Genomic DNA, 24,169 nt, shown 5'->3' with positions numbered 1-24,169 from the left:
TTCATATTTAAAGCCAAGTGTATCAATTTGATATATTTTGAAATTCACATTTACCCAAATTTTGTGATAAGCTCTACAACCTACCAATGCCTGCAAGAATGCATATTGCAAGTCTGGGGTAATAGAGTTTAGGGGGTGCAAGAGCACTTATAATGGCTAGAGTTAGTGAATGTTAGCAATTGCTAAATGGTAGAATTTAGATGACCCTAAAGACCCTGATGCTGGGAAAGATGGAGGGCACAAGGAGAAGGGGACGACAGAGGACGAGATGGTTGGATAGTGTTCTCGAAGCTACTAGCATGAGTTTGACCAAACTGTGGGAGGCAATGGAAGACAGGAGTGCCTGGTGTGTTCTGGTCCATGGGGTCACGAAGAGTCGCACATGACTAAACGACGAAACAACAACAGAATTTAGATAATATTGGGAGTATTGAAGAGAAGATGTCAGGCCAGTGGAAAAAATACAAGCTAAACTCCCCTTCCAAGCCAGGGCCTCATCCAGCATAAAAACAACACAGGGGCACACATTCCCAACATCCCTAGCCGTGCTTGGCCCTGCCTGCTTCACCCTGGACCTTTGTGTGTTCATCATGAAGGTCTGAAAGAAGATTCTAAGGACATTCAGCTAAATACCCTTAAAAACATTCCTATGATCAGCACTCTTGACAATGTGAGACTCCAGAACATGTGGGGAAAATGCTAAGGGCATTTAGCTGAATGTGCTTACTCTCCTTTCAGAATGCCGGGGTATAGAAGTTATGCCCTTACGCATTTGGGTAGGTGTCTGAAGAGACTCTATACAATAGGGTTTGAAATAGGTACATTTCCTAACCAATGAAGCACATCTCATGAGACCTTCGGGTATAGGGCGGTATAGAAAATAAATAAATAACATAAATAAATAATATAGGCCTCACTAAAGTTTTTTAAAAAAACCTTTTGATAGGTTTTAGGATTATCTCAGTTATTTCTTACTGTTAATACTTTTATTTAAATATGCAAAGATGACAATCATTGTCCCTTCCAACTCTATGATTCTGTGAAAGGTGCCTGGAGAAACAGAAATATTAGTGATGGAAGTCCACTGGAATTCATAGCTATTTTTATTAGGTGTTTATGATATAATCCATACAGTTTACCACTCCTTGCAATATAAGGCACCAAGCACACCCACCCTGGAATTTAAGCAGCAAAAAACTTGTATTATTTTGCCATTGCCAGAATTTCATATCAGAACATACAAAAATTACAGCAATTTTCCTTAAGGAGTTCTCAGGAAATTGATATCATTTGTGGATCACCGAGAAACCTCCATATCTTATATTTATTAACAATGTAAAACGGTACCAAATTTATTTCTGTAAAGAGATTTCAAGCATGTATACTCCACTGGGTTGAGTGTGACTTTCTCCCAAATATATATAAGACAGCTGCCTAAACTACCCAACCTCTCACCTTTGAAATACATGATAATAATTATTTGTGTTGTTGCTTCATTAAACACGATATTGATAGTTTGAATCACAACCTAAGATTGTGTTTATGGTAATTTTCTTCTGTTGCATTTGGAGGAAAAACGTGATGGTCTTGGGATAGGCCTACGTGTTGATAATGGAGCATTGCCAGTGATGACATTGCAGAGTCCCGTCATTTTCACATATGTCCTACTAGGCAATGTGGCAATCTGAGCTTGCAAAGGTCATTGTCTTGTATTCTTCCTCCTCACCATGGACTTTAAAACACCAGGACACTGCGAATACTGAAACAATAAGAAACAGTTTTAAATGGAAGGGTGATAATATCTGTTAGATTTTTAATGTTAGTAGGCTAATATTTCAGTAGGTCTAAGATCTTGCCACAACTTTCTAAGGAAAGGCTTGATCTGGTTGATATTAAGGGAAGGTGATCTTTTAAGCACCATCCATTCATCTGTTTATTACCCACCTTCTGCCATTGCGTTCCAGGTGGGTTACAACGTTTTCAAATTCAGTATTAACACAATTAACACAACTGGCACCGGAATCGTTGCATCACATAATTTTTGATTGTGCATTTCACTCATCGGCCAGGAGCAAGTTTCTTGCTCAATATCTAAAGGGAATTGCTGATGATACGAATGAAGCCAAACTGAGATATCTATTAAATGATGATGACCCCCTAAGATCACTCATGGTTGCCAGATTCTTGATCAGCGTTCTATCCCTAAAGAAGAGAAACGGACTCCTGTGCGGCTCGGATAATCCCTCTAAACTATGATCTATGTTTTAGGATGTAATTAGGTGATATCACCATTGATGTCTTCTACTAATTTATGAGTAGAGGGCGATGTTTATGTTACAAATTTATTGTAATGTATGATGTTGGTCTTTTGTTTTTGTTTTGCTTTGGTTCTTGTCTGTTTTTTGTAAGTTTTGGCGGTTTTAAATTTGGAGGTTTAAGTACATTATGTTGGTATGGGAAACTGTCGTGTGATGGGCCAATGGCCGTAATAAAGTTCAATACAATACAATTAACACAACTTACAGTCAGAGGAGCAGAAAAAGGAAGAGTAGATAGCATACACAGTGAGTAATTTTCAGAGTGGGGAGTGGAGAGGGAAGTCTGAACCTGTACAGAAATAGGAAACCTTTTTTATAGTTAACATTTTATTAGAAGGATTTCATTTATAAAGGAATAAAGTGATAAAAGAAAAAGAGAAGAAAAGGGTGTGAAAAAGAGGAAATACGAAGCCTGGTGATAAGCCTATAAAAGTGTTTCCGAGAAAAAGAATTGCACAAGAAAAAACACGACAAGTCGATTCTATTCATTTATGCCATCACAGGAAGCTGAATACAAATGCATATTTCTCCCTAACAGAAGCATCAAGGTAAATAGTTTGTTGATGTAATTTAATTGCCCCATCCAAAACAGTATCAATTTCAGTTTATAAATCAATTGTTACTCAGCCTAATGGCCACAGTTGTGGCAGAGGTCTTGCTTGTGAACATCCATATTTGCATGGATGTACATTGCGTTGTTTCTACATGGGTTTCATTGTCCCATTTAGTTATTCATTTTCATTCTTTGAGGTGTCCGTTTCCCCATTTTGTCTTCTGTTTCTTTGTACGTAAATAGCTCATGCAACTTTCAGTACTAGAATCTAACCATGATCAAGTCTTCTTGGCCTTGTGCTGCTTGGAGCCAATCTGAGTGGAAGGAGTTGAGCCAGCCACTGAGGATTAGCTCCTAGGGTCATTCTGGAGAAGGTGCATGAGAACAACACCCAAGAGCAGTTGTTCTATATGCTCCCAAGCTAAGCAGTTGTCTTCAGTTTCAAGACAGTGATGTGCAAGTTCTGTTGTGGATAATGGAACTTCAAGGGCAACATAGCCTGAGTCACTCCAGAGGAGGATTGTGTAATCTTATAATGACTATGGCTATGACTCTCAGAAAGGTACCCTGCCTCTTCCACTACACTTTGAGGGGTGGGGGTGGGGAAAGGTCTTACCTTTCTCCTGAACGCAGCAGTTCAAAGCCCTCGTTGATTTTATCAAAAGGCAAAGTGTGGGTAATTAGTGGATCCAGAGCAAACTTCCCCCCCATGAAATCTGAAACCAGCTTGGGGACAGCTTCTTTGCTTTTCCATCCTGAAAACAGTAAGTGCACAGTGAAGATATGGTACTCTAATTATAATGCCATAAAAAAGGAGCAAGATGTTGGTTAAAGGTCTGGCAGTCCCACAAATTTATAGCCTGGAACCGTCTTTGAACTTGTGTTATGCAATGAGATTGGCCTTGATGTTATGACAGATCTGTGGGTGGGAGGGAGATAGAGGAGATACTAACGTAGTAATTATGGGGCAAGAGCTTGCGTGGAAAGCCTACAGAGGGCTAAACTGCATGAGATCTTAGATGTATTTTCACATGGTAAGAGCATGATTTTTTTTTAATCTAAATTGCATTGCTGGGGGTGGGGAAATAATGAACAAATCAAGGTGTTTCTCTAAATTTGTGTTATGCCATGCTCTCAATGACAGACGTTTTATGGCACAACCCGCTGCCACCCCAAGCTATTTTGTGACGGGTGCCCTCAACACTCTCTCAGAATTTGAAATGTGCCCTGTTGACGGAAAGCTAGGAGGCCCATACCTCCAAATATAGATCCTTTCCAAGTGCGCCCTGTGAAGATAAGCACTGGAGAGAAGGTAATTTCAGAAGCTGAAGGGGGCACTCCGACAATCACGCTGGTCCCATAATTCATGTGGCAGGAAGCCAAGGCAGCAGTCTGGGGGAAATCCAAAGGCATGACTCTTGAATCAAGCCAGGGAGAAATACCATCCATGATCACCTCCCATGACACAGTCAGACCTCTCAAAGATTTTACTGTTGAAAGCATATTAATAGCAATGGAAGTAAACATCCCTGTCTTTTCTTCCTCCCATGTCCAGCTACATGCACACTCTGAAAAGCCTGTTTGGATGGTTAGGGCCTTCTGAAGAATGTGGGAAGGGATTTTGGGGGTGGGCTTATGTGGGAGAGAAGAATCACCCAAAAGGATCATTCTCACCCCTCCATTAGCTCCTCATGCCTGAGTCCCATCTCACATTATTCCATAAGTTATCTGATCAATGGGTGGAGGATGTTTAAAACTCTGACATGTTCTACTGTCTCAGAACCCAAGGCCCATGCTGCAACAGATTATCGGATCACAACCCAGTGAAAAATAGGAACCACTGAAGAACAGGAATGCAGGAAATGCCATCTTCCCTTTTCAAAATAGGACAGTAAAATCCTGTCTCCATGCATGTACCATGGTGTCTGTGCGCCCAATCACTTCGAATGAATAGTCAACACCTTCACCGTCTGTCAAGCCATACAACACTTCGTGGATGGGCTTCTTGAAATCCAGAGGGTTGACACACTCTGTAGCTCCCATCTCTTTAGCCTTGGGAAATTTATCCTTGTTGATGTCGACCCCGATGATTCGGGAAGCTCCAGCTGCTTTGCAGCCCATGACAGTTGAGAGGCCAACTCCTCCCAGACCAAAAACGGCACAGGTTGAACCAGGCTCCACCTGAAATCATAGAGTCATAGAATTGTAGAGTTGGAAGAGACCATCTAATCCAACCCCCTGCACTACTTGTCTCTCTCTTTTTCGGTATATGATGGCAAGGGTGTTCCCCTGGGCAATTGGTTGTGGATGGGATTGCTCCTTGATGTTCAAAGCATCCAAGAGAGAGGTGGGATGCTGGAGAACTACGTCTGTAGCAAGAACATGAGTGCAGGTCATGAGTGTACATGCAGTGGATTGGTGGGTATTTGGTGGCTTTGCTATTTTATATTGTTTTGATTCATTTACTGTATTGAATGTGCTTTCACCTGGTTCTGTGCCAGAGCCCCAGAGCCCACCTGTCCTCCTCTTTTTGTCTAGACCTGCCACAAATTCCTCACACTGAATATGAGCATTACCAGTGCTTAATCCTTACCTTTGCACTGTTGATGGCAGCACCATAGCCAGTAGAAAACCCACAGCCAATCAGACACACTTTTTCTGGAGGAGCTGCAGCATCAATTTTGACCACTGCAGACTCATGCACCACGGTGTATTCTGTGAAGGTGCTTGTGCCGAGAAAGGTGTGGAGCTGCTGGCCTTTGTAAGTGAACCTGCTGGTGCCATCGTGCATTAATCCAGAGGCGGTAAGGCTAAAAGATGAAGAAAGGAAAATTGTGCTTTGGGTTGTGTTTTTTTTTTAACCCAACATATGCACTGCTGGTGTTTCTAATACTGTTGCAAATAACAACTTCAACTCACTCGCCCATTTTGCACAGATTGCCTCTGGGATGTTTGCATGTGCTGCATTCTCCACATTGTGGGGCAAAGAGTGGGATGACTTTGTCTCCTGGGAATGATGAAAATACCATCATTAGCCTGCTTAAAATATTCAGGAAATGCTTTGTTGGGGGCGGGGGACAGTACAAAATTGGGGGGAGGGTTTGAGGAGGGTCAGTTGGAGGTAGGAAGTGAGAAATGTCCCTATTTTCATCTGAGCAATGTTGGAGGGTATGTCATGAACATTGCAGACTATGGGGTGGCATCACAGGAGTGTCAGTCCGTCCCTTGCTCCGTGACCCAGTGCCCCTGCCGTCTGCCACATCGGCAATCTGGGGCAAATCGTGGGTCATTGAGACAGTCCTCCCCTGCCCTGGGGAGGCTGCCAGGGCTAATTACCGCCATATCAGCCCTGAATTATCAGAACGGCTGAATTCCAATCGTGTGGGATCCGCCATTTTCCACCACCGGAAACAGAAAGCCCCACCAGACCCTAAAGACCCGCTTGGGCAAGCATCCCCAAACTCAGACCTCCAGATGTTTTGGGACTACAATTTCCATCATCCCTGACCACTGGTCCTGTTAGCTAGGGATCATGAGAGTTGTAGTCCCAAAACATCTGGAGAGCTAAGTTCGGGGGTACCTGCTCTTGGACATTCAAATCCGTAGAAGGGGCCCTTTTGGTAGTTCCTCTTTCATCAACATTTTGGGGTATTGGCAGTATAGCAGTCCTGGTCTTTGACACCTGAGAATAGGGACTACCCTATTCTCTTGACTGCAATTTGTTTTAAATTAATATTGCAAGTTTAAGTAGTTGTGAACCACCCTGGCAAGTGATAGTAGTAGTAGTAGTAATATCAGTAAAAAATAACTTTGCTGACTCCTATTCAGAAATGTCTAGCAATTGATTCCAAATTCTGGCATTTACATTAAAAATCTAGTCATTGGCCCAGAGCTGACCGCCCTTCCCTAAAGAAAGCACTTTCTTGGTCATTCTTCCACCAGTTGGTTGGCTCTCCTAGTTTCATTTGATCTTTGTTGACCAATGCTGTGAGTTGATATTTTCTGGTTGCACTGTGCTTTACCTTACCTGGTTTCATACAGGTAACTCCTTCCCCAACGCTCTCCACAACACCAGCTGCCTCATGACCAAGAATAACGGGGAATTTTACGTGCATTGCCCCACTCAGCCCATGGTCATCGGAGCGACAGACTCCAGACGCCAAAATCTGGTTTAAAGGAAAAAGTTTTTTATTTTATATTATTTTTAAAAATTCAGATCATGAATTGCTTCCCATAAGATATCTCAAAATGATATCACAGTAAAAACATAAATAATAGAAACAATTACAAACAGATCAACCTATACAAATATTTAAAACAATCAAAAATAATTTCATGTGTGAAAACAATTTCACATCTACCATATTTTTCTGTATATAAGACGCCCCCATGTATGAGACGACCCATATTTTTTGAGCCCAAAATTAAGAAATAATTAATTGCAACATTCTGTGTATAAGATGACCCCCAATTTTAAACTTAAAAAATCTGGGGGGAAATACAGTCTTAGACACAGAAAAATACGGTAATTCAGACTGAGTTAATGATCTCCACTTTACAGGGTGGGGTTGTTTTTTTTTGGAAAAAGGAAGTCTTTAATTGACACCCATCATCCAATAGCAAAAATAACCAGGGAGCTTTTGAGTTTCACCTTGGTCCTAGAAACACCCCCTCTCATGATATTGCTCACAATCCTTTGCCTGCAGCAACCTGCAAGGTTTCCAAGGGCAGGGGGTCGAAACATCCCCACATTTCCACATCAGTTTGCAGATTTTTATTTTAAAGTACTCGTGGAAATTCATCAGGATTTCAGTGCAAATTTCTTCTAATATAAACATGTTTCCATGCAATTTTGCCTAATATACAACAGTGCAAAATAAGTTGTCTAATATCAAGCATATTTGTATATTATATTCATTAATACTGGCATTACACCAGTATTACACCAGTGCACATTTTACACCACTATATGAATTTTTACACTTATTACTTGGCATTGCAAAAGTTGGAGAAGTGCGAATTTTGAAAAATGGGTGTGTTTTGATTCTCATAGGAACACAGGAATCTGCCTTAAACTACAATTATGACAACAATTATTCCAGAATGCAGCTTCCAGACAGGTGACTGGGAGCGGCCTCCAGGACCGTATAACACTGGTCTTTAAAGATCTACAATGACTCCCCGTGTGTTTCCAAGCACAATTCAAAGTGTTAGTGTTGACCTTTGTTGTGATTTTAATATTCTGTTGCAAGGCACCCAGAGTGGCTGGGGCAACCCAGTCAGATGGGTGGGGTACAAGTTGTTGTTGTTGTTGTTGTTGTTGTTGTTGTTGTTGTTGTTGTTGTTGTTGTTAATTATACTGAGTCAGACCATTGGTCCATCTAGCTCAGCATTTTCTACATTGACTGAAAGCAGCTCTCCAGAGAGTCAGACTAGGGACTCTCCCACACCTGCCTGGAGATACCAGTGATTCATCTTCAGACTTTTGCAAGCAAAACAGCTGTTCCTCCAAGGCTGCAGCCCTTCCCCATTCTCATATTGTTTTTGAAAGCATAAATTAGGTAGATTTATCTTTAAGTGCAAACTGAATCAAATTTCTCCATCCCTAGTGCAGATACTAACAATCTGCAGAAATGCCATTTTTGGTTTGTCTCTCTTACCTTAATCCGAACTTCATGTGCCTTAGGTGGGGCAACTTCTATTTCCACAATACTAAATGGTTTCTTGACTTCCCAGACAACGGCAGCTTTGCACTTAATGACCTGAGATAATGGAATATCATACAAAACATGAAAACAATTTACAGTGGCAGCTCTGATTTCAATGTCCTGTTAAATATTAGAAGAGCATATACTATTTTTTCCACGCAGCTAACATTGCAATCCTGTGCATGTTTAATATTTAATATGCGCCCCAATACCAGTTCAATTTTTCTAGTAAATGAGGTGCTGGAACTCACCATGAATGCCTCCTTTGTTCTCTTACAATGGCAATGGCACCCATCTGAGAGGTGCCAGAATTGAGTTCTGGTGAGTTCCAGCTGAAAAAAAGCCCTACCTATAGCCAAATTCCTCAGGGTGGCTTACAATTAGCCTATTTTTATTTTTTGTATTTATGCATCTTGGGGCTGAAAAAGCAACTTTAAAAGAAATCATCTACTTACTTTCCCTGCAGTGCTCATGATGTTGAGCTTTGTAATCTACCGTATCTGCTTCCTCTGTGTCGTTTCAGAACTTCTAGTCTGTTCTCCTAGAAGTACAAAGGTTCTGCTGCAAATATTTGGCTTATCTTTCAAATAAAGTTAATCCTTCCCTAGTTCAATGCCAAGAAATGTGGCCACTCCTCTACGTTCAGTTTGATTCCACCTGCAATTTCACAACTTTGAAGGAAGTAGGTTAAGAGTCCTCAGCTGCAGTACATTTAGATTGCACTCAAGGAAATAAGTCTGTGAAGGGTGGGAATTGTAGAGACGCATTGTGTGAGCCACATGCCCCTATCACCCATGACCATCCTTGACATAAACACACGGGACACTTTGCTTGGGTCAAATATTGGCACAACTTTATTGATTACAGATGAAGGGTTTGGTCAGGCATTGGGAAAACCAGTTTAAGTGCCAGCCCGCCTGTATATCAGTGGGCTCAACTCAAGGCAAAGAGGCTCCTAATGACACACATCAAGTACGAACCTGCCTGGGCTTCAGAACAGAAGCCACTCCTTCCAGATCCCTTTGCAGGGTTTCCCAAACTTGGGTCTCTAGCTGTTTTGGGACCACAATTCCCATCATCCCTGACCACTAGTTCCTACTAGCTAGGGATGGTGGAAGCTGTAGTGCAACAGTAGCTGGAGGCTCAAGTTTGGGAAACACTGCTTTAATGGAATATCCGTTTGCACTTGAGAGGCAAGCAGAGGGTACAACCTCCCCTCCACCAAAAACGATGGTTTACCCAATGCCTTAACTGCCACCCAAGCCAATAGGGTTTGCCATCACACCATTACATCTGCAACCAAGCCTTGAAGCCTTCTGAGATGTCTGTGAGCCATGCATTATTGCCAGATTCAGATAGATGCACCCCATCGTGCCTAAACAGTGGCTCCTTCTCAAATGTGATGTTCAGGTGCTAAATTACCCTTCCGCCCATAGCCTCTACTTTGTGCCCGACTGCGTGGTTCGCCTTTTTGTAGCCTTGTAAATTTTTGCAGGAGCTGGAATATTCCACCACTAATGCTATTCAAGAAGTTCCAACCAGCAAATAGCCATTAGTGAGTACAGGGATTTAAGGGAACCCTGGTCATTGCATATGACCCACATAGGATCTGTGCCCTTTAACATCAGGGGGAAAGGCTTTTCCAGCCTAGCCTTGTTCCTGACATGCCGGTTTTTCAAGTACAGGGAATATCTTGTGCGGAGGAAGATTCAAGCAAGCCGCAACCTGCAACCTGTGAATTGGTGCTGCCTGGAAACAAACTTCACCTGTGGCACTTGAGGGGTAGAAGTAGGCTCAACTTTAGGTATCATTTCCACGATTACCCACACATAGCAAAAAGTATCCAGGTACCTTTCTTCATTTCATGGGTTGTAAATGGCACAACTTAAAATAGGATTGTGGATTCAGAAGGGCCCCGAAATACCATCTTGTCTATGTAAAACCTGTCAGATGAAAGAGAGAATTGGGTATGGGCCTTGATTGATGGCATTTTATGATGGCATTAATATCAAGTATTCTTTTCTGTGCCTGCCAAAAACATTCTTGTTTAAACAAGCCTACCCAGATGCTTAGAAAGTTGATAAGGATTTTAATCGCCTTTAGTAGGTTAACTTTTTGCATATTTTAAACTACTGTTGTAAAGATTTCTCAAACTTATTGTTTTATCTTTGAGGTTTTGTTTCATTTTATCAAGCAATGTATAAATTTGTTTTCAAGTAGTATATAAATTTAATGGAAATGACATTAGTAATTTTGCTATATTAACAGCAGGCTGCAGCAAAGATTCAGAAGAAGCTGCTTTCAGAGAAAGACAGCTCTGAAGAGCTGTGTTTCAAACTTTTATGTTAGCTTGTATCACAATAACCGTGCAAGAAATCAGTTTATTGTGAATTGCACACACATTTTTGTGTACGCTGGAGTTTCATGACAGGGCAGTCCCCTGTAACATCCAGATTCTCTTTTTGGTCCCGCTGTATCTAACTAAGTCATACTCCGAGTAGCCCTAATCACTTTAATTGACCAGCCTCAACTGGATAAAGATTCTTACTATCATATGTGATATCATTATATCCCATTGTTGAAAGCTTCCAGAATGGAGTGTTTATTGAGATTTCAGCACCAATGACTGAGTAAAGCATAAAGACAGAACCCAGTAGGGATGTCAGGTAATTCTGTCAGAAACAAAATCAGAAATTGCAACTGTTTGCATTTTTATCCCATGTCCAGAAAAGAATTCAATCTAGCGAATATGGTCAGTACCAATCCAACGGATGTGATTGGTATTCAGTCAACCCTTGTTGTTTTCAAACCCCCACAACAGATATGTAATTAATGACTCTTTTTAAATATTGTTTTGCTATTTCCTTACAACTGAAATAGTGGGATAATCGCATAAGTTAAACGTTATGTAAATTACATAAATTATGTTAAATAACCAACAGTGACACAATTCATGCAGTATTTGGAGAAAACCAAACTGTAGCAGATTATAATGAAGACAAGGTTGGATAGAAATTGCTGCTTTCTGACATCTTTGGTTTCTTTGTTGGAGTCTTTGTACTTCACAGAACTGATTTCACACCAGCAGTTGGTAGCAGATGGAGTAGCAATAGCTAAGCAATGGAAATCCTACAGTGAACAGTCACTAGACTTCTGGTATAAAGAACTGTGGTCAGGAGCTAACACACCCAGTATCTCTTGCGAGAGGACACCAATGAAGCCTGGCATGTTGTATGGGGGGTGGGAAATTCACTAACAAGAATAGCTGTGGAAGGACACCTCCAGAATCCCATTGACAAATCTGGAAAGGATGGTGTTTCCTTTGTACCACAATGGCAGCTGAATTCTTTGTAGTTTGTCTTATCTGCTAGTCTCACTTTTTTGTTTGCAGTTTTGAGTGATGCACATTTTTGCAAGCAATATAATATAACAATACAAGGCATTTTTGTATGTTCTTTTCACTAATATTGTCATTTTCAATGCAAACTTTTGTGGCGCAAGATTGTGTGAGATTGCGGTGCCCGAAACTCCCACTGTCCTCTAACGCAAAGAAAGAGTTAAGGACTATGAGATACTACAATACTTTTTTTGGGTGGTACCTTATTTAATGCATTCCTTTTTTGGGAGGAAGGGGGCTTGGGGGGTATTGCACCAAGGCCCCCAACCACCTTAATCTGGACAAACTAATGAGCATTCAGCCTGATTTGTTTGTGGAGAGATTAGATAACATTGCATCAAGCAAGTGTTAATCTGCAGTCTCTGTTGCATTTCTCCATCACCTACCTTACTGCAAAAAGTTGGATCCACAGCCAGGATATTCCAGGATGTGATTCAATCCCATCCAAAAGTAGTAACAGTATGGAAGTGCCCTTTATCCCACTATCCTTTGTCCTGGAGAATTTTTGGCTCAGCCAAGTCACAAGAAATCTCAACAATCCACCTCCTGTTAAACATTAGTGCCCTTAAGCAAGAAAATGTGATTTGCAAGCTCTGTGTCTCCCCCCCACCCCGTTGGGTTTTTTTGTTTTGTTTTTCATGCTGGTGCTAATTTAGATTCAAATGCAAGTACAGCTGTCATCCCTTTGTTTTGTTCTAAAGGTCTTTCGAATTATTAGTTTACAGCTGTGTGCTCTCTGTCTCTCTCTCTGTCTCTCTTACTCTCTCACATACATTTTTTGAAAATAATAATAACAATAATAATAATAATAGCACAGTTATAAAAAGCAGCATGGACACATCCTGTGTCAATGGCTGGGAATCCAATTCCTTATCTGCAGTGCAGTAGGGACAAAAAGGCACCCCATAACCACATCATACAGTGTAAATGGGTTGGAGGATGCACCTAATACCTCGTACAAGACAAATGTCTCTGCATCATCTGCATCTAGTTCCTGATGTAGGAAGTGAGTCTCTTCACTCAAAAGCTGTTTTCCTGGATCAAGGTTTTAATATTTTGCTTTGATTTCTATTTTTAAAAATCATATGAAAAAGGGTTGTTTCTCTGCTCTTAATTTTTTTTTAAATTGCCTTTTACTCAAAGTAATAATAATAATAATTTATAATAATAATTTATTATTTATACCCTGCCCATCTGCCTGAGTTTCCCCAGCCACTCTGGGCAGCTCCCAATTGAGTATACAGCATTAAATATTAAAAACACCCCTAAACAGGACTACCTTCATGTCTTTTAAAAATAGGATAGCTGCTTATTTCCTTGACATCTGATGGGAGGGCGTTCCACAGGGAAAGCACCACTATCTAGAAAGCCCTCTGCCTGGTTCCCTGTAACCTCACTTCTCGCAATGAGGGAACCGCCAGAAGGCCCTCGGCGCTGGATCTCAGTGTCTGGGCTGAACGATAGGGGTGGAGACGCTCCTTCAGGTATACAGTACTGAGGCTGTTTAGGGGTTTAAAGGTCAGCAGCAACACTTTGAATTGTGCTCGGAAACGTACTGGGAGCCAATGCAGATCTCTCAGGACCGGTGTTATATGGTCCTGGGGGCCACTCCCAGTCACCAGTCTAGCTGCTGCATTCTGGATTAATTGCAGTTTCTGGGTCACCTTCAAAGGTAGCCCCACATTGCAGTAGTCCAAGCGGGAGATAACTAGAGCTTGCACCACTCTGGTGAGACAGTCTGTGGGCAGGAAGGGTCTTAGCTTGCGTACCAGATGGAGCTGATAAACAGTTGCCCTGGACATGGAATTAACCTGCGCCTCCATGGACAGCTGTGAGTCCAAAATGTCTCCCAGGCTGCATACCTGGTCCTTCAGGGGCACATTTACCCATTCAGGACCAGGGAGTCCCCCACACCCACCCGCCCCCTGTCCCCCCAAAACAGTACTTCTGTCTTGTCAGGATTCAACCTCAATTTGTTAGCCACCATCCATCCTCCAACTGCCTCCAGGCACTCACACAGGACATTCACCGCCTTCACTGGTTCTGATTTAAATTAAAGCATGAAACAAGAAAACAGGACGTACAAAGCACACATCTGCTATTCATCGTACAGAAATAAAAGTATTTTGTCCAAAGATTGTGTTCATGCACTATTCTCAGGAGATCTCCAAGTATGTATTTCTCAAATAGCGTTCCATCATCCCTAATGTTTTCAGCCTTTCACTGAAATGCTCTTCATCTTCCAGCAGCTTTCCACTTCCATTCAGCCTGCTGAGGGCTACCAGTTTCCAATGCAGCAACTAAGGGTCCCCAGGTTGCCCAATATTTAGTAATGCTAGAACTGGGTGCTTGTCCAGCAATAGTTGATACATTCTGCAAATACAGAATTCCAACACTCTGCAGCAATCTGCATTCCTACCATATGTGAATAGGTCTCCTCTTCCCCCACACCTCCTCCCGTAATGTACTCCTCTTGAAATGCACAGGTTTACCCCGTGCAATTTGATCAGGAACCAATGCTATCTCTCCATGGCCTTAAAGGTTGCTTCCTCTCTGTAAGCGCCCAGAGTGGCAGGGGAAACCGAGCCACATGGGATTATTATTATTATTATTATTCCTGGATTCTGACTGACATAGTTTATAACAGTGTTTTGCCTGTGTTTTACCCCACATAGCATTCCAGGGGCGGACTTTGGTCTTTAAAATTTCATCGGTGCCCAGTATGAGGCCAACATCCCCCTCCCCCTTTGCCTTCTCTTCTGCTCAGTTGACTACATTATAGTTGAGACACCTTGGAACACCCAGTGCAGCAGAACCGTCACGATGCCCTAAATCTGCCTCTGCTGGGTGTCTTCTGAAATATTCTGCCCCTGCAGAGAGCCCTAGCAGAGATATTTGCTTTATAATGAGTGGAAAGGTTTGCTAAACACATTTTGCACTGTCACTCTGAATACTTAATAAACCCATTGCCCTTGACTGATTTCTAAAGCATATTGACATTCAAGTAAAATCAATGATTTGTCAGTATGCCTTTCAACCAATGTGCAGCGACTGGGCTCAATAACTGGTTCTGCCCCGACTGGGCTAGGCGACTGGAGGACTTTCAGAGACCTTCCAATCCTGGAAAGCAGGTCCCAGTGCACTGGACCCACAACTGTGCATTGTGAGCACCAGACTCATGCAGAGTATAAATAACGCGGAAGCTAGCTGTGAAGCATAACACCTTTTATTTCTAATAGCTACTAAAAACTAACGAACTACTGGCTTTCATGAGTATTACATCTCCCATTCAGCCATCTAGTCACTACATAGATAGGACTCTCTCCACACACAGTCAGGCAATCAGTCAGGAGCGGAAGAAGAGAATAGCAGTTTCCGCCCCCTCCTTTCTCAAAACTTTAGATCAGGAGATTCTGTCAGTGGGGGGGTGAAAATATCAACATGATTAAGCCGGGCATTTAGCCAGTGGCTATTTAGCTTTGCCACTGATAGATAGACTAGTAGTTTTGTACCCACCAATTCTTAGGAATCTCTGTAGAGAGATTAGAAGCTACTGATTTGCAGCATGTATACTCCACTGGGTTGAGTGTGACTTGCTCCCAAATATACATAAGACAGCTGCCTAAACTACCCAACCTCTCACCTTTGAAATACATGATAAAAATTATTTGTGTTGTTGCTTCAATAAACAGGATATTGCTAGTTTGAATCACAACCTAAGATTGTGTTTATGGTAATTTTCTTCTGTTGCATTTGGAGGAAAAACGTGATGACATTGCAGAATCCAGTCATTTTCACATATGTCCTACTAGGCAATGTGGCAATCTGAGCTTGCAAAGGTCATTGTCTTGTATTCTTCCTCCTCACCATGGACTTTAAAATACCAGGACAGTGCGAATACTGAAACATTAAAAAACAGTTTTAAATGGAAGGGTGATAATATCTGCTAGATTTTTAATGTTAATAGGCTAATATTTCAGTAGGTTTAAGATCTTGCCACAAATTTCTAATGAAAGGCTTGATCCGGTTGATATTAAGGGAAGGTGATCTTTTAAGCACCATCCTATCATTCTGTTTATTATCCACCCTCTGCCATCGCATTCCAGGTGGGTTACAACGTTTTCAAATTCAATATTAACACAACTACCACAGTTTACAGTCAGAGGAGCAGAAAAAGGAAGAGCATATAGCAAACACAGTGAGTAATTTTCAGAGTGGGGGGTGGAGAGGGAAGTCTGAACCTGTACAGAAATAGGAAACTTTTTTTATACTTAACATTTTATTAGAAGGATTTCATTTATAAAGGAATAAAGTGATAAAAGAAAAAGAGAAGAAAAGGGTGTGAAAAAGAGGAAATAAGAAGCCAGGTGATAAGCTTATAAATGTGATTCCAAGAAAAAGAATTGCACAAGAAAAAGCACAACAAGTTGATTCTATTCATTTATGCCATCACAGGAAGCTGAAATAAAGGCATATTTGTCCCTAACAGAAGCATCAAGGTAAACAGTTTGTGGGTGTAATTTCATTGCCCCATCCAAAACAGTATCAATTTCAGTTTATAAATCAATTGTTGCTCAGCCTAATGAGATGTGGATCGGCCACAGTTGTGGCGGAGGTCTTGCTTGTGAACATCCATATTTGCATGGATGTACATTGCGTTGTTTCTACCTGGGTTTCATTGTCCCATTTAGTTATTCATTTTCATTCTTTGAGGTGTCCGTTTCCCCATTTTGTCTTCTGTTTCTTTGTACGTAAATAGCTCATGCAACTTTCAGTACTAGAATCTAACCATGATCAAGCTAATCTCTCTGTTTTTGGGTTTTTTTGGCCACATTTTTTTTGGGTAGATGAATAAAGCGTAGACTTCATTTTAAATCTAGGTCTTATGGGGGGGTGTTGGAGTGAATGAGTCTTGAGTAAAACTGGAGAGGGGTTGGGGGATGTGTATGCAAGCCCAGCTCATGCTACAAAGGAAAACCTGGGCACCCAATATAGTGATGTCATGTGATTGACAGGTCAGCAAGCCACTGCAGTCAGGGGAACTGGATCCAATCCCCCCTTACCCACATTGTACAGAAAAACTCTGCAATACAACATTGTGTTGGAAGTCCCATACATCCATTTTTAGTCTACAACGCAAACAACCTCCTAGCTTGAGTCACTCCAGAGGAAGATTGTGTAATCTTATAATGACTATGGCTATGACTCTCAGAATGGCACCCTGCCTTTTCCACTACACTTTGAGGGGTGGGGGTGGGGAAAGGTCTTACCTTTTTCCTGAACGCAGCAGTTCAAAGCCCTCGTTGATTTTATCAAAAGGCAAAGTGTGGGTAATTAGTGGATCCAGAGCAAACTTCCCCCCCATGAAATCTGAAACCAGCTTGGGGACAGCTTCTTTGCTTTTCCAACCTGAAAACAGTAAGTGCACAGTTAAGATATGGTACTCTAATTACAATGCCATAAATAAATGAGCAAAACGTTGGTTAAAGTTCTGGCAGTCCCACAAATTTATAGCCTGAAACGGTCTTTGAACTTGGGTTATGCAATGAGATTGGACTTGATGTTATGACAGATCTGTGGGTGGGAGGGAGATAGAGGAGATACTAACGTAGTAATTATGGGGCAAGAACTTGCGTGGAAAGCCTACAGAGGGCCAAACTGTATGAGATCTTAAATGTATTTTCACAGGGTAAGTGATTTTTTTCTAAATCTAAATCTAAATCTAAAAATCTAAATCTAAATTGTATTTGCTGGGGGTGGGGAAATAATGAACAAATTAAGGTGTTTCTCTAATTTTGTGTTATGCCATGCTCCTCATGACAGACATTTTATGGCACAACCCGCTGCCACCCCAAGCTATTTTGTGACGGGTGCCCTCAACACTCTCTCAGAATTTGAAATGTGCCCTTTTGATAGAAAGCTAGTAGGCCCATACCTCCAAATATAGATCCTTTCCAAGTGCGCCCTGTGAAGATAAGCGCTGGAGAGAAGGTAATTTCAGAAGCTGAAGGGGGCACTCCGACAACCACGCTGGTGCCATAATTCATGTGGCAGGAAGCCAAGGCAGCAGTCTGGGGGAAATCCAAAGGCATGACTCTTGAATCAAGCCAGGGAGAAATACCATCCATGATCACCTCCCATGATGCAGTCAGACCTCTCAAAGATTTTACTGTTCAAAGCATATTAATAGCAATGGAAGAAAACATCCCTATCTTTTCTTCCTCCCATGTCCAGCTACGTAAAGGTAAAGGGACCCCTGACCATTATGTCCAGTTGTGACCGGCTCTGGGGTTGCGGCGCTCATCTCACTTTATTGGCCGAGAGAGCCGGCGTACAGCTTCCGGGTCATGTGGCCAGCATGACTAAGCCGCTTCTGGCGAACCAGAGCAGCGCACGGAAATGCCATTTACCTTCCCGCCAGAGCCGTACCTATTTATCTACTTGCACTTGGACGTGCTTTCGAACTGCTAGGTTGGCAGGAGAAGGGACTGAGCAACGGGAGCTCACCCCATTGCGGAGATTTGAACCACCAACCTTCGGACTGGCAATTCCTAGGCTCTGTGGTTTAACCCACAGCGCCACCCGCGTCCCTGTCCAGCTACATGCACACCCTGGAAAGCCTTTTTGGATGGTGAGGGCCTTCTGAAGAATGTGGGAAGGGATGCTGGGGGGTGGGCTTATGTGGGAGAGAAGAATCACCCAAAAGGATCATTCTCACCCCTCCATGAGTCCCTCATGCCTGAGTCCCATCCCACATTATTCCATAAGTTACCTGATCAATGGGTGGAGGATGTTTAAAACTCTGACACGTTCTACTGTCTCAGAACCCAAGGCCCTTGCTGCAACAGATTATCAGATCACAACCCAGTGAAAAATAGGAACCACTGAAGAACAGGAATACAGGAAATGCCATCTTCCCTTTTCTAAATAGGACAGTAAAATCCTTTCTCCATGCATGTACCATGGTGTCTGTGCGCCCAATCACTTCAAATGAATAGTCAACACCTTCACCGTCTGTTAAGCCATACAACACTTCATTGATGGGCTTCTTGAAATCCAGAGGGTTGACACACTCTGTAGCTCCCATCTCTTTAGCCTTGGGAAATTTATCCTTGTTGATGTCGACCCCGATGATTCGGGAAGCTCCAGCTGCTTTGCAGCCCATGACAGTTGAGAGGCCAACTCCTCCCAGACCAAAAACGGCACAGGTTGAACCAGGCTCCACCTGAAATCATAGAGTCATAGAATTGTAGAGTTGGAAGAGACCATCTAATCCAACCCCATGCAGTACTTGGGTCTCTCTTTCGGTATATGATGGCAAGGGTGCTCCCCCTGGGCAATTGGTTGTGGATGGGATTTTTCCTTGATGTTCAAAGCATCCAAGAGAGAGGTGGGATGCTGGAGAACTATGTCTGTAGCAAGAACGTGAATGCAGGTCACAGTGGATTGGTGGGTATTTGGTGGCTTTGCTATTTTATATTGTTTTGATTCATTTACTGTATTGACTGTGCTTTCACCTGGTTCTGTGCCAGAGGCCCAGAGCCCACCTGTCCTCCTCTTTCTGTCTAGACCTGCCACAAATTCCCCACACTGAATATGAGCATTACCAATGTTTATTCCTTACCTTTGCACTGTTGATGGCAGCACCATAGCCAGTAGAAAACCCACAGCCAATCAGACACACTTTTTCTGGAGGAGCTGCAGCATCAATTTTGACCACTGCAGACTCATGCACCACGGTGTATTCTGCAAAGGTGCTAGTTCTGGCAAAGCTGTAGACCGGTTGGCCTATGTAAGTGAACCTGCTGGTGCCATCGTGCATTAATCCAGTAGGGACACCAAGGCTAAAAGATGAAGAAAGGAAAATCGTGCTTTGGGTTGTGTTTCTTTTAATCCAACATATGCACTGCTGGTGTTTCCAATACTGTTTCAAATAACAACTTCAACTCACTCGCAGAGTTTGCACAGATTGCCTCTGGGATGTTTGCATGTGCTGCATTCTCCACATTGTGGGGCAAAGAGTGGGATGACTTTGTCTCCTGGGAATGATGAAAATACCATCATTAGCCTGCTTAAAATATTTGGACAAGCTAGTACATACCACAGGCTTGGGGAACCTTCAGTCCATCAGATGTTGTTGGACTACAACTCCCATCAACCTTAGCAAGCATGGTCAGTGGCCAGTGTGATGGGACAGCTGAGCTGAGCCAAGACAGCCAACCAAAGTGGAGTGCAAGGAATCTTGATTTTCTTTTTTTTAATGCTTTGTGTGTCTGTTTCTAATCTTGCCCCTTTCTAAAATTTATCTATTGCAGTGTGTTTTTCTTTTTGTAAATCTACCAAAGAATCAAATCCAATCAGGATTAAGGGGTTTTCTCAAGATGGTGGAGGGCATGTGTACAGTGTCGCATTGGTGCAGTGCTGATGGCACTTACCCTTCCTCTGTTGGGAAATGCTTTTTTTAGGGTGGGGGACAGTACAAAATTGGGGAGGGGGGGTTGAGGAAGGTCAGTTGGAGGGGGGAAGTGAGAAATGTCCCTATTTTCATCTGAGCAATGTTGGAGAGTGTGTCATGAATGTTGCAGACTCTCATGCAGCTAGCTGTGAAGTGGGGAGCACAAATTGAATTCAAGAAGTGGGTTCTTTAATGTGCATGTGTAGGCTGCTCCTTCATGCATGCCCGCTGGTTGCTTTCAGGCCCAATTCAAGCTGCTCATCTTAGTGTTTAATTCCCAATAGCTGAAATATTGTCTCTTCCCCTAAAGACCCTCTTGGGCAGGCATCCCCAAACCCAGACCTCCAGATGTTTTGGGACTACAATTTCCATCATCCCTGACCACTGATCCTGTTAGCTAGGGATGATGGGAGTTGTAGTCCCAAAACATCTGGAGAGCTAAGTTCGGGGGTACCTGCTCTTGGACATTCAAATCAATAGAAGGGGCCCTTTTGGTAGTTCCTCTTTCATCAACATTTTGGGGTACTGGCAGTATAGCAGTCCTGGTATTTGGCACCTGAGAATAGGGACTACCCTATTCTCTTGACTGCAATTTGTTTTAAATTAGTATTGCTAGTTTAAGTAGTTGTGACCCACCCTGGCAAGTGATAGTAGTAGTAGTAATATCACCAGTTAAGTAGAAATAATGTTGCTGACTCCTATTCAGAAATGTCTAGCAATTGATTCCAAATTCTGGCATTTACATTAAAAATCTAGTCACTGGCCCAGAGCTGACCGCCCTTCCCTAAAGAAAACACTTTCTTGGTTATTCTTCCACCAGTTCGTTGGCTCTCCTAGTTTCGTTTGATCCTTGTTGACCAATGCTGTGAGTTGATATTTTCTGGTTGCACTCTGCTTTACTTTACCTGGTTTCACACAGGTAACTCCTTCCCCAACGCTCTCCACAACACCAGCTGCCTCATGACCAAGAATAATGGGGAATTTTACCTGCAATGCCCCACTTAGCACATGGTCATCGGAGCGACAGACTCCAGACGCCAAAATCTGGTTTAAAGGAAAAAGTTTTTTATTTTATATTATTTTTTAAAATTCAGTTCATGAATTGCTTCCCATAAGACATATCAAAATGATATCACAGTAAAAACATAAATCATAGAAACAATTACAAACAGATCAACATGTACAAATATTTTAAAGCAATTAAAAATAATTTCATTTGTGAAAACGATTTTACATCTAATTCAGACTGGTTAAAGATCTCCACTTAACAGGGCTTTTTGAAAAAGGAAGTCTTTAATTGACACCCATCATTCAACAGCAAATATAACCAGGGAGCTTTTGAGTTTCACCTTGGTCCTAGAAATGATATTGCTCACTATCTCTCTCCTATAGCAACTTGCAGGGGTTCAAAACTCTCCCACATTTCCACATCAGTTTGCAGTAAAGTACTTGTGAAAATTCAACAGGATTTCAGTGCAAATTTCATCTAATATAAACATGTTTGCTATAAAGATCTACAATGACTCCCCATGTGTTTCTAAGCACAATTCAAAGTGTTAATGTTGACCTTTGTTAATATTCTGTTGGAAGTTACCCAGAGGAGCTGGGGCAACCCAGTCAGATGGGTGGGGTACAAGCTGTTGTTGTTGTTGTTGTTGTTATACTGAGTCAGACCATTGGTCCATCTAGCTCAGCATTTTCTACATTGACTGAAGTAGCTCTCTAGAGAGTCAGACTAGGGACTCTCCCACACCTGCCTGGAGATACCAGGGATTCATCCTCAGACCTTTTGCAAGCAAAACAGCTGCTCCTCCATGAGCTGCAGCCCTTCCCCATTCTCATATTGTTTTTGAAAGCATAAATTAGGTAGATTTATCTTTAAGTGCAAACTGAATCGAATTTCTCCATCCCTGGTGCAGATGGCGGGTGGCGCTGTGGGTTAAAGCCTCGGTGCCTAGGACTTGCCGATCGTCAGGTCGGCGGTTCAAATCCCTGCGGCGGGGTGCGCTCCCGTTGCTCGGTCCCAGCGCCTGCCAACCTAGCAGTTCGAAAGCACCCCCGGGTGCAAGTAGATAAATTGGGACCGCTTACTAGCGGGAAGGTAAACGGTGTTTCCGTGTGCTGCGCTGGCTCGCCTATAGACAGCGCTGGCTCCCGGCCTATAGAGTGAGATGAGCGCACAACCCAAGAGTCTGGCAAGACTGGCCCGTACGGGCAGGGGTACCTTTACCTAGTGCAGATACTAACAATCTGCAGAAATGCCATTTTTGGTTTGTCTCTTTTACCTTAATCCGAACTTCATGTGCCTTAGGTGGGGCAACTTCTACTTCCACAATACTAAATGGTTTCAGGACTTCCCAGACAACGGCAGCTTTGCACTTAATGACCTGAGATAATAGAATATCATAACAGTATTTCTGTATGTAACTGTGCAATCCTATCCTGGACAACCCCCACCCCCAATAAAATGTATATACCACTTGATTCTACAAAATCTCAAAACAATTTACAGTGACAGCTCTGATTTCAATGTCCTGTGAAATAACAGAAGATCATATACTATTTTTCCACACAGCTAACATTGCAATCCTCTGCACGTTTAATATGTAATATGTGCCGCAATACCAGTGTTATTTTTCTGGAAAAAGAGGTGCCGGAACTCACCATGAATGCCTCCTTTGTTCCCTTATAATGGCAATGGCACCCATCTGAGAAGTGCCGGAATTGAGTTCTGGTGAGTTCCAGCTGAAAAAAAGCCCTGCCTATAGCCAAATTCCTCAGGGTGGCTTTCAATTAGACATCTTTTTACAATCTTCACCAGGGCTTACTCCCTGGTTAAGTTATTTTGGATTGAAGCTCTGATGACCACTCAGCTAGTTTTCAACTTGCTGGATGTTTCTCCCTCCCCAGTTGAAAGCACGTTTAAAATGCACTGGTTTGGTATTAATGATGGCGTTCCAGGAGGAGGAAAATAGAAGAAACTTTCAGGAACCCCTGAGATGAAACTTCCAAGAACTTCTTGGATGAACCTCAAGGAATGTATTGCTCCTGCTTATAGTACAATACATTAAGCCTATTTTGTAATTTTTTAAGCTATTTATGCATCTTGGTGCTGAAAAAAAACTTTAAAAGAAATCATCTACTTACTTTCCCTGCAGTGCTCATGATGTTGAGCTTTGTAATATACCGTATCTGCTTCCTCTGTGTTGTTTCAGAACTTCTAGTCTGTCCTCCTAGAAGTACAAAGGTTCTGCTGCAAATATTTCGTTTATCTTAACTAAACATAGCCCTTCCCCAGTTCAACACCAAGAAATGTGGTCACTCCTCTACGTTCAGTTTGTTTCCACCTGCAATTTCACAACTTTGAAGGAAGTAGGTTAAGAGTCCTCAGCTGCAGTACAATACACCGTACATTTAGATTGCACTCAAGAAAATAAGAGCCGTATCCTCCATGAAAATTTGCTTTAATCTTTTCCAAACTGTGCAACTCATCCGTTGTGGATCGCACCCCATGGGCGACTCTGGTCAGTGAGTCTACTCTCAGCAGGGCTGGCACTGTGTGTGATTAAAGATCTAAATTTGTTTTCAAGTAAATTTAAATTTATAAATTTAATGGAAATGATGTTAGTAATTTTGCTATATCAACTGCAGGCCGCAACCAAGATTCTGAAAAAGCGGCTTTCAGAGAAAGACAGCTCTGAAGTACAGCTGTCATCTCTTTGTTCTGTTCTAAAGGTC

The 24,169-nt window shown here is 42.3% G+C and overlaps 3 protein-coding genes across 8 annotated transcripts in view; 1 reads left to right on the top strand and 2 right to left on the bottom strand.

The window, feature by feature from the left end:
• Nucleotides 1–24,169, top strand: part of C9H4orf17 (chromosome 9 C4orf17 homolog) — a 147,509-nt gene that overhangs the window by 68,387 nt on the left and 54,953 nt on the right. For 2 of the 5 annotated variants that reach the window (XM_053403996.1, XM_053403998.1), the window contains exon 3: nt 10,265–10,426. The exons of 2 other annotated variants lie outside the window; for them this stretch is intronic. The gene's annotated coding sequence lies outside the window, so the exon portion shown is untranslated. Of the gene's footprint in view, nt 1–10,264; nt 10,427–15,909; nt 16,175–24,169 lie in introns of those variants that run through there. One more of the 5 variants, XM_053403999.1, reaches the window with a different exon arrangement.
• Nucleotides 1,065–9,120, bottom strand: LOC128421335 (alcohol dehydrogenase 1B-like). Its single transcript, XM_053403992.1, has 9 exons — nt 9,035–9,120; nt 8,532–8,633; nt 6,899–7,037; nt 5,791–5,878; nt 5,465–5,681; nt 4,789–5,052; nt 4,128–4,263; nt 3,488–3,626; nt 1,065–1,759 (listed from the first exon to the last, which is right to left on the bottom strand). The coding sequence occupies exons 1-9, from the start codon at nt 9,050–9,052 to the stop codon at nt 1,735–1,737; spliced, it is 1,128 nt and encodes a 375-aa protein (XP_053259967.1). The 5' UTR covers nt 9,053–9,120; the 3' UTR covers nt 1,065–1,734.
• Nucleotides 9,036–23,698, bottom strand: LOC128421333 (alcohol dehydrogenase 1B). 2 transcript variants are annotated; one of them, XM_053403990.1, is made up of 9 exons: nt 23,579–23,698; nt 22,717–22,818; nt 21,337–21,475; nt 19,928–20,015; nt 19,601–19,820; nt 18,938–19,201; nt 17,912–18,047; nt 17,247–17,385; nt 9,036–9,120 (listed from the first exon to the last, which is right to left on the bottom strand). In XM_053403990.1, exons 1-9 carry the CDS (start codon nt 23,594–23,596, stop codon nt 9,108–9,110), a joined length of 1,119 nt encoding a protein of 372 aa, XP_053259965.1. In that variant the 5' UTR covers nt 23,597–23,698; the 3' UTR covers nt 9,036–9,107. The 2 variants fall into 2 exon arrangements, with proteins under 2 accessions (XP_053259965.1, XP_053259964.1); XM_053403989.1 differs by lacking the exon at nt 9,036–9,120 and adding an exon at nt 15,517–15,876.

The sequence above is a fragment of the Podarcis raffonei genome, chromosome 9, assembly GCF_027172205.1.
Source record: "Podarcis raffonei isolate rPodRaf1 chromosome 9, rPodRaf1.pri, whole genome shotgun sequence".
Lineage (NCBI taxonomy): Eukaryota > Metazoa > Chordata > Lepidosauria > Squamata > Lacertidae > Podarcis > Podarcis raffonei.
Note: the sequence above shows the minus strand (reverse complement) of the source record. Positions and strands in the feature narration are given on the sequence as shown.